This window comes from Atta colombica, unplaced genomic scaffold (genome assembly GCF_001594045.1).
Source record: "Atta colombica isolate Treedump-2 unplaced genomic scaffold, Acol1.0 scaffold321, whole genome shotgun sequence".
In the NCBI taxonomy this organism is placed as follows: domain Eukaryota; kingdom Metazoa; phylum Arthropoda; class Insecta; order Hymenoptera; family Formicidae; genus Atta; species Atta colombica.
In genome coordinates, this window is record NW_017259428.1 from 504855 (window position 1) to 514244 (window position 9390).

The 9390-nt window shown below is 29.9% G+C and overlaps 3 protein-coding genes across 4 annotated transcripts in view; 1 reads left to right on the forward strand and 2 right to left on the reverse strand.

Moving 5' to 3' along the window:
- Positions 1 to 968: 968 nt before the first annotated feature.
- On the forward strand, positions 969 to 6036 carry LOC108690452 (ribosome biogenesis protein BRX1 homolog). The gene is made up of 5 exons (XM_018197750.1): positions 969 to 1001; positions 4340 to 4605; positions 4857 to 5133; positions 5233 to 5588; positions 5686 to 6036. Exons 1-5 carry the CDS (start codon positions 983 to 985, stop codon positions 5986 to 5988), a joined length of 1221 nt encoding a protein of 406 aa, XP_018053239.1. The 5' UTR covers positions 969 to 982; the 3' UTR covers positions 5989 to 6036.
- Positions 982 to 3009, reverse strand: LOC108690451. Of its 2 annotated transcripts, none has more exons than XM_018197749.1 (2): positions 1594 to 3009; positions 982 to 1114 (listed from the first exon to the last, which is right to left on the reverse strand). In XM_018197749.1, exons 1-2 carry the CDS (start codon positions 2871 to 2873, stop codon positions 1096 to 1098), a joined length of 1299 nt encoding a protein of 432 aa, XP_018053238.1. In that variant the 5' UTR covers positions 2874 to 3009; the 3' UTR covers positions 982 to 1095. The 2 variants fall into 2 exon arrangements, with proteins under 2 accessions (XP_018053238.1, XP_018053237.1); XM_018197748.1 differs by having other exon boundaries at positions 1527 to 3009.
- Positions 6037 to 7846: 1810 nt separating the features above from the next.
- The window catches only part of LOC108690436 (CTL-like protein 1), a 4983-nt gene continuing 3439 nt past the window's right edge, over positions 7847 to 9390 (reverse strand). The window contains exons 8-12 of the mRNA XM_018197727.1: positions 8996 to 9140; positions 8767 to 8907; positions 8503 to 8662; positions 8123 to 8344; positions 7847 to 8044 (exon numbers count right to left, since the gene is read on the reverse strand). Of these exons, the coding sequence (XP_018053216.1) occupies positions 7889 to 8044; positions 8123 to 8344; positions 8503 to 8662; positions 8767 to 8907; positions 8996 to 9140 (824 nt within the window). The 3' untranslated portion in view covers positions 7847 to 7888. The remainder of the gene's footprint in view (positions 8045 to 8122; positions 8345 to 8502; positions 8663 to 8766; positions 8908 to 8995; positions 9141 to 9390) is intronic.

The following is a 9390-nucleotide window of genomic DNA, read 5'->3' on the forward strand; positions in this document are numbered from 1 at the left end:
ATAAACTATTATAATAAAGTTCACATTTAAATAAGACTCTAAATATATTTATCGATTAGCATTAATTCTATGATTTTTCGACATAATACACGGTTATTCTTTACTATCCAAAATTTGATTTTTTACAACGTTTAGATAACTATATTTTATTGAAAACATTACAAAGGGTGCGATTTTTTTACATGTTGCTTTTTTTCTTTAAAATCAAGATAAAAGTCGGATTACTTTTCAAAAATTATACTTTTTTTCGTAGGTGGGACATGTATGTCCCGAAGTACGAAAGGGTGAATAGTATAATTTGTGGTCCCAAGAATAAATCCAACAAGGTGCCTATATAATCCTCTGCTGTGATGCATAAATTATATAAGACGATAAGATATACTTTATACTTTGGTATTAAAGAGGACTTAAATCAGTCAATTTTGAAAAACGAAGTAAAAAATAAAGATTATAGAAAAGTTTGCAGTTAACATTATTTAAGTACATACATTTGAACTATTTATGCAAATTATATCTTACTACCTTATATAATTTAAGTACCCGGGAAAATGTTATATATATATATATGGACATATTTTATATATAATTATATATAACTTTATATAATTATATATAATTATATATAATTACATATAAAATATTTTTTCCCGGGCACTAACAACTGCGAAGTCGCATACTTTTTTTTTAATTACATATAAAATATTTTGTTTTTTTATAAAGTAAATATAATTAATTATTCAATATAAATTACATATGAAATGAACTTTTCGCAATTAAATCTCCAAGTAACTTATAATTACCAAGCGTTTTCATCCTCTCAGTCCCTCGGCTGTTTATCACTCGCTTCTCTGAACACGTTAGTTGCTCTTTTCCTTCGTGATAGTATCTCATTGATGTCCTTTGAGTTCTTTAGTTAAATCTTCCGTTACAGCCGCCTTTATCTCACTCAAGATGAATACCAGTTTGAATTGACTTAATTGGAATGAACGTGTTTTGCTTTGGTGAGCTGTTTTCTTATAATTTTTTATGTTTTTGGAAATTTCTGATGAAACCTATCGAGTGAGCTTTGCACACTCGTGAGTTGACTTCACATTTTTACTTCTTTGTGGCTGCTCTGTGAAAGATTGGAAAGTATATTTCGTTAATAACTTTTTTCATCTATGTTACTGGCTGTATTGTCATTAGTAAAGCAGACAGAATTAAGTGTGACAGAATGAATAAGAGGAGGAAGAGGAAAAGAAAAAGAAGAACAAGAAAAAGAAGAGATGATCACCGATGGTGCAGCACCTTCTGAAAATTGAGGATTCCTTGTCAGTTTAATCTGACGATTCAGATTAATAGCATTTTCGAGTGCAACCGGTTTGAATCCGATTCAGTTTAGTTAACCCATGCTTGATTCGAAAATCATAATCTTGTCCAATCAGAAATTAAAATAAAGCATGTGGGACCAAAAACGTTATCGATCCAATTCGGATTAGATTAAAACTCACTGCACTCGAAAACACTGTTTCTGCATCGGTGATTACCTTGTTCATTTTCTCGTCAGCTATCGCAAGCGCTTTCTCATTTTCTCACAAATTTTTCTTCACAAACCTTCCCTTTTCATTCCTCACATGCGTTACTCGATCGTTCTCTTTTCGTTTTTTCGATTTGTAAGCCGTCTTTCTATTTCTCAATGACCATTGCGTATCTCTCCTTTTTCTGAGTTGCATCCCTTCGTTCGAATTTGATATTGTTGGTAAATTTCTTCTTAAGCTCATCATTGATCGCGTTATTATCTCCGATCTGCTCACCTCTGTTCTCTTTCTAGCTTTGCTTGTTTGTGATGATGTAGTATCATCTGTAAACACGCAGTATGATCGATTTATTTGAGATCCTGTAATATCATATGTTATCCGATACGTTTTATTTTCCCGGATGTTCTTCCTCAATCTTTTGTCCTTCAATGTAACAACCATTGATGCTTCACACATGCTTTGGCCATTGTTGTCCACTATTGTGAATTTATCGCTGAAATTTTTGCTTTGTTCACCTGTTGCCAAATAAGCTTCTATCGCTTCATTTAATCGTTTCTCTATTTCTGCATTCTCCTCTTTAGCCTCAGTTTCTTCAATGTTATCGAATTTCTCCAAAAACTCACGCATTTTTTTAATTCTTGCAACCCTTTCATTAATCGTTTTCTGCAGCTCACCTCGTCTTTCGATTTCTGTCATTAATCGTTGCTCCTCTTCTTTTATCTCTTCAATAGTTTTAAACTCACTATCTTGTGTTTGCAACATACTACTTGATGTCATTGTCACAGAATTGATTACTTGCAGATCTTGTGACTCGTCCACATGTAGTAACTCCACATGTGGTTGCTCTGTATGTGATTGTTCCGCATGTGGTTGTTCTGTATGTGGCTGTTCCATATGTGATTGCTCTATACATGGTTCATCCATTTGTATCTCATTCATTTGTAGTTCTCTATTCCACACTATTGCTGCATGACCCACTGGAGCCAGTCTCCAATTAATTACTTCTTTCCTCTCTTCTTTTTCCTTAATGTCAATATGTGGATTTTCCTCGATTTCAAACGCTTCGTCCACTAATATCCCCGTTTCATGCTCTGAAATTTGGTCCCACTTTTTCGCGTCATCATCATAGGTTAAATTTCTATCGAGAAGTATGTTATCTTCCGTTTCTTCTATAGTAATTACTGGTATAATTCTCTTTTTAAATCCCATGTTGCCTTCCGGCATATCTTCATATTCTTCGTCGACGTTTTTCATTGTAAAATCATCGTTCTCCACGGTAAGCATATCTTCGATTGGCCTCACTATTAACCTCTCTATTTGTGACATGTTGAGAGCCATCGTTAGAGTCCTCGCCATTTGATTCTTTTTAAACCCTCTTTATGAAATCGTCGATAAATCGAACTCGTTTCGATTTTCCCTGGATTTCTTGAATTCTTTAAATTTTTAGTCAAGTTTGTACGAATTTTACCGGTATTCCGTTATCAGCTGATATGTTTTCATTCGTGAATAATACCGCCATGGTGGAAAAAGACAGGTGAGACAACTTGAAGAATGTAGGATTAAAACAAAATTTGATTGGCTAGCTGATTACTCTGAATTGCTATTATATGCATCTTTCTTCTGTCTATAATATATTGAACGAGCTTTTCCTATTCTAAATTATAGGAAACTGCGATTCGACGAAGAAAAAGAAAGCAAAGGAAAGCAGGCCGATTGCGAAAAAATTGGGCTGGATTTCAGGCTTTGGAAAATTATTTTGGGAGCTTTCCAGCAGAGACAAATCGACACAAGAGTCATTCCGTCTTTGTTTCTTATTGATTATTGAACAAGGATAGAAGAATGACTCTTGTGTCAATTTGTATCTCTTGCTGGAAAACTTCCTTTATAGCACAATAGAGGTCCTCTGTCAAGAGGTCGATTGTGTATCTCGAAGTAAAGTGAAAATTATAAAAGTGAGCAAATTCATTAAAGTATTCATAATTTAATTGATCAATACATAGTAATCTTTGCTCACTTTTGTAATTTTTACCTCCTTTTAAAATCCACACTCGACTTCCAAATTAGCCATCAAAAAAGTCATCCATTTTGTAGCCAAATCTTGCGAGTGAGAAAAGATATATTCTATCTCGCTCTGTAGCGTGAGGAAAAAAATGTGTTATCTTGCTCCGATTAATGCGAATGACTAGGAAATAGCGGACTAATCAAAAGTCAGAGTCTCCGGCTGTGTTCAAAATTTACTGCAAGTACTGAAAATCTACGTCACGTGCACTATAGATTTTCAGTGTTGGCAGTAAATTTTGGAACACAGTCTCCGTCTAACAAAATAAAACGAAATATTACAATTGGAATTTCCGCAATAAAAATAAAATGTACATACATATGTAATTTATCACGTTATCATGGTACAATCAATACTTTGAATTTTCCCTACAAGCCGCTTTTCGAGCATACTTTTCAATTTTTTCGTCTCTCGAGTTTTCATCTTCTTAGATCTGTTCTTTATTCGTGCACTATCTGAAACTGACATACTGCAATACGATGCAATAAGTTGAAATGAAATAAGGCCTGTTCTTTTTAGCTGAATTTTTGCATCAATTCATCTTTCTTCCTTTTCTCTTCAGGAAGAAAGAAGAAGAAAGATGAACTTAAGCCAAAAAGAATAGGCTTAAATATACCTCTGTTTCACTTTGACTTATGCACTTGAATGCATCAATTCATCTTTTTAGATAATGCAGAAATAAGACCTGTTCTTTTTGATTGAACTATTGCAGTTCATCTTTTTTCTTCTTTTCTCCAATTCATTTTTTTCTTTTTCTCTCCAGCAGGAAAGAAGAGGTTGAAAGATGAACTGGTGCAAAAGTTCAGCCAAAAAGAACAGACCTTTTTAATTCGTGAGTTGTGCATCCACGTGAATCCTGTGAGTAATTCTATTGCGAGTGTAATTGAAGATTATTTATTTTTCTTGCTACCATTTATTTCGTTTATTCTTATAATGACGAAGAAAATGTTAAAGAGAAAGCAGAAGGAAGATGTGAAGAAAGAAGATGAACCGAAAAAAAAAGTGGCAGATGAACCAGCCGCTAAAAAGGTTTGCAAATAACCTATACTAAATTACTCAATATAATTAATATTGTAAAATACTAATTAATGAAAAAGAATTACATATAAAACATATCAATATTTTCTTTTTAGAAAACATATTTAATCAAAATCAGTTAAGTTAATCAATAATTTAAAAAAAAAAAAAATTATTGTGACTGTTTTCTATAATCTTTACTGTTACTCTTTGTATACATTTGTTTAATGAAAAAGAAAATTGGAGTAATTTTTTTCTTGTAGGTGAAATGGATCAACAGGCAACGAGTGTTGATATTTGCTACTCGAGGTATCAATTATAGGCATCGACATCTCATGGAAGATTTAAAAAAACTGATGCCACACCATCGTCCAGAATGCAAGATGGAACGCACCAAGAACTTACAAGTAGTGAACGAGATGTGTGAAATGAAAAATTGTAACAAAGCTATCCTGTTTGAAGGTCGAATGAAGCGGGATCTTTACATGTGGTTCGCTAATATACCCACTGGTCCAAGTGCAAAATTTCTTATAGAAAACAGTAAATATTATACCAAAAAATTAATAAATTTTTAATATATGGAGCCAATGTATATATTTATACATAATTTGTATAATTGTATATTAAACTTATTTGTAGTTTATACAATGGGAGAATTGAAAATGACAGGAAATTGTTTGAGAGGATCTCGGCCATTATTATCATTTGATGAAAATTTCACCACACATGCGCATTATTCTCTCTTGAAGGAATTACTGACACAGATTTTTGGTGTACCAAATCATCATCCTAAAAGTCAACCATTCTTTGATCATGTATACACATTCACTGTTCTAGACAACAGGATATGGTTCCGAAACTTCCAAATTTTAACAGAGGATGGTGCATTAACCGAAATTGGTCCAAGATTTGTTTTGAATCCAGTCAAGATATTTAGTGGAAGTTTCGGCAGTGATACTTTATGGGAAAATCCCAATTATATTTCCCCTGCCAAGGTAATAGAACAGTTTTATTTTATATTTGATAAATGCATTATGATCTGTTTTTTGCATTATTTATACAATATTTCTTATAATTTATAAAAAATTTTAGCTTCGTCAATCATTAGCAAAAAAGGCTGCTAATAAGTATATAAATAGAGTGGAACAGAAAATGGTACAACAGGCAAATAAACCTGACTTATCATATGCAGTTAATCCCATAGATGAAATATTTAAGGGTGACTTAGTGGAAAAAGCAATAGAAATGGAAGAAAAATTTGAGACGGATAAAAATGAAAATACAAAAAAGCTTGTGAAAAATAAAGTGAAAAAGATAAAAAAGAAACCCGTGGTAGCTAAAAAAGTTAAAAAAGCAAAATCTGTAAAATCAAAAGCTTCAAAAAAGAAGAAATGAATATTATTTTGTAATATCATTAACAAAATATATTTTTAATATGATAAATGAGAGATGTTTTCTCTTGTATAATGGAATTATTTAATATCTATCATTAAATAAAACTTTAACATAATGAGAATTTTTAAATAAATATAAAGAAAGAGGAAAGTGATAAAAAATCTTCTAGTTCTTACATTATTTATATGACAATTTCATGAAAATTAATTAAATAATCTCATGTACATATATATATTTACATACATGTGTATAATATTATTAAGTACATACATAACTAATTTTGAATTGCCTTTTCTTTGCAAGTATTGTGCCCGTAAATTATTCAAGTTAATAATAAAATAATTTAAAGCTATTAATACAAATGTTTTCAATCACAAACATATATATGTGTAATTTAAAAAAAATATTAATACAACACGATACAATATGTTATTAATATCGTTGAATATTTAGAATATGTTGAATCATACTGCTTTGTACTTCGTCATTAATATGTTATATTTATTAGTACACAAATTTATCAATCTAAAATACTTTAAATATATCTTAGAAACTTACAATTAGATATATATTTTAATTATATATTTATCTCGCACAAGCACTTGCTTAATACATTGTATTAAAATATCTAACAATATATATTTTGTACATCGAAGTATAAAGCCTCTTATTATCTAAGTGTGAACATTGGACATCTAATTATTTTATTTCAAACTTTTTGATTGGAAGGAATGAAACTTACGTGTAAAGTTTAGAAAATAGATTTTTCATTTTGCAATTAGCAAAGGAACAATTCTTTTCATTAGTATAATAAATAAGCCATCTTTTATGTGTTAACAATTTCTTGAACTACAAACAATTGCACTTTATATAAATGCATTAAAATGCGTTTTTTTGTAAAGGATAATTGTACTTTATAGCTTTATTGACTTGCACTCGCTTTTTTTTATACGTACGCTTAAAATCTAAAAATATTATTACTCTTATTCCCTTATTATACAAGCAATATTCTTAAGACACAGAGTTTTCAATTTGTGCAATGGCACTTCAATGAAAGTTTAGAGAAAAGATAAAAATCTAACCTAGTCTTTATCTTTATTCATCAATTAAATATTTAGTACTGAGTAAAACATATATTCCATAAAATGAAAAAATTCTTATAAAATATAATATCATAATCTAACCTCTTTTTCAATGATTCTAATGAATATTGTAAAATATTCTGTAATACCTTAAAATCTGGCAGTTAAATCAAAAGTTAATGCTAAATACAAGATGGATTTTAAATCTCAAAGTGAGCAATTAATTGACACCACATTATTTTCTGTTTTATAATCATAATTCGTCGACATTATCAAATAGTAAGGCATTTGCAATTACGAATATTTTACATGTCAATTAAGACCAAATATCCATTACCAAATATCTCCAAATATTTTTTTGAGATACCAAAAAGTATAACTAATAATTCAGAATATTCTGACATGATTTATCACAAAAGAAGACCTGTAGTCTTAAGAAATGAGTTCATTCTTAAATACTATGAGAAAAAAGAAATTGATATTATGAAATCACACACAATTAAACAAAAAGTATTTCACTTATTTATAATATATCTTTCTTATTTTAATATAAATCTCGTCATATATTAAAAATATATTATGAATGAATCATATTTTCATATAATTTAAATATTTCTTTTTAGTTATTATAAAAATAATTTGAGACAAATTATTGTAAGGTTGTTTGCATAACAATATAAATATTGCACGCGTGAACGAAAGAGGAATGTACTCTTATTAATCTTATTAGTGATAAAATGCAAGAGTAAGTATTCTATCATATAAAAAAATATGTGTACAAAAATGTGTATAAAAAAGATGTCTAAAATATCGGATACTTATCCGTTTATTGGTGTCATTTCGTGAGATTGTTGTCCGTTTGCGTTACTGCTAGAGGCTCCGATTTGTGCTAATGCAGACTGACGCCACTTTCCATTTTCACCGTTTAAATTCTTATCCTCGCATACACATAAGAATAGTGTATCGATAACAGTCTAAATTATTATAAAAGATATCATTTAATAAAAATCATTCTCATATGAAATATGTTGGTATATGTGTATTTAACTTACTTCGTAAAGGGAAATTATACAATGAGCAATGAAAAACGAGAAAACGCAAATAACAAAAATCGGGATAGCGTAAAAATGTAACTCCGGGTTTTGTCTCATAAAAAGTAATGCAATGCTTCCGGTTGCAGCTGTAACGAAACACTTTCCCAAGAACAATATAAAATCGCCAAATCCATTGATCACTGCTATTTGAAGAGCATTACTGACAAGTGTTGCATAAGCCTTAAAGAAATTACAAAATATACAAAAAATTCATATCTTATTATATTAATAAAATGTGTATATTATTTTATTATAAAATATATTTATTTATTTATTTATTTATTTCTATTGTCTAGTCTCTATAAAGATAGATATAAAACTTTAAAACTGGAACATACTATTCTGGCTGCATTGCAAAAGTGGGTACCCTCTATAGCAACAACAGTGTATGCATTATGATTCATATAGCGAATGAATTTTTCCAAACAATAGAAACAGCAAATGCAGAATTTTAAACCACACTGAGCGCATGGAGATGTTTCTTTAGTTTTTTCGAATCTGTAAAATAAAAAAATGACATGTAATCAAGGATGTAATCAAAAACCAAAAAATCCTTGATAAAAAGTGATGAATATTTGGCTTTCTTTTACGAAAAAACTTACTTAGCATACAAATATGTTAAAATCAATCTAGGTAACTTAAACATAGTTATCAAAAGTGATCCACATGCTACAGAACCCATGTGATAGCAAACTAAATGTCCTATGGATGAACATACTGGAAATGAGCTGGCGTTTTTATCCCTAATGAGAGAAATTGGTTATTATTAAAGCATATCGAATATAAATATGTCTACATATATATTCTACACTAATTTGTTATAAATATTACCTGAAGTACCAGTGAGCAACAGAACCTGATATTACCATGCCTTGACATCCAATAATAAATTCCGATGTCCATATCAATCCTATAAGATATACCCACCACATGTATTTCACCCAAGTCACATCAACATATTCCACGAGAGTAAAAGCTGAAATGTTAATAATTTAATTTATTTCATTTTCTTTATTAATTATAAGGCTATGTTCCAAAATTTACATTGCTAATGTTGAAAATCTATAATGTACAAATTGTAGACTGCACATATTAGCACAGAGATATTACTGTCTCTTGATTTTCGCTGGAAATCAATTTTGAAACACAGCCAAGATATACATGTATACGCTTGCATTTTTTCACATACATATATATACATGTATGTGTGTATATATATATATATA

Excerpts from the sequence above, each read along its gene's own strand:
- LOC108690452 (XM_018197750.1), top strand. Across the intron at positions 5,134-5,232 it reads AAAATTTCTTATAGAAAACA|TTTATACAATGGGAGAATTG; the intron begins GTAAATATTATA and ends ACTTATTTGTAG. Across the intron at positions 5,589-5,685 it reads ATTATATTTCCCCTGCCAAG|CTTCGTCAATCATTAGCAAA; the intron begins GTAATAGAACAG and ends AAAAAATTTTAG.
- LOC108690451 (XM_018197748.1), bottom strand. The coding sequence starts at position 2,873 with ATGGCGAGGACTCTAACGATGGCTCTCAACATGTCACAAATAGAGAGG.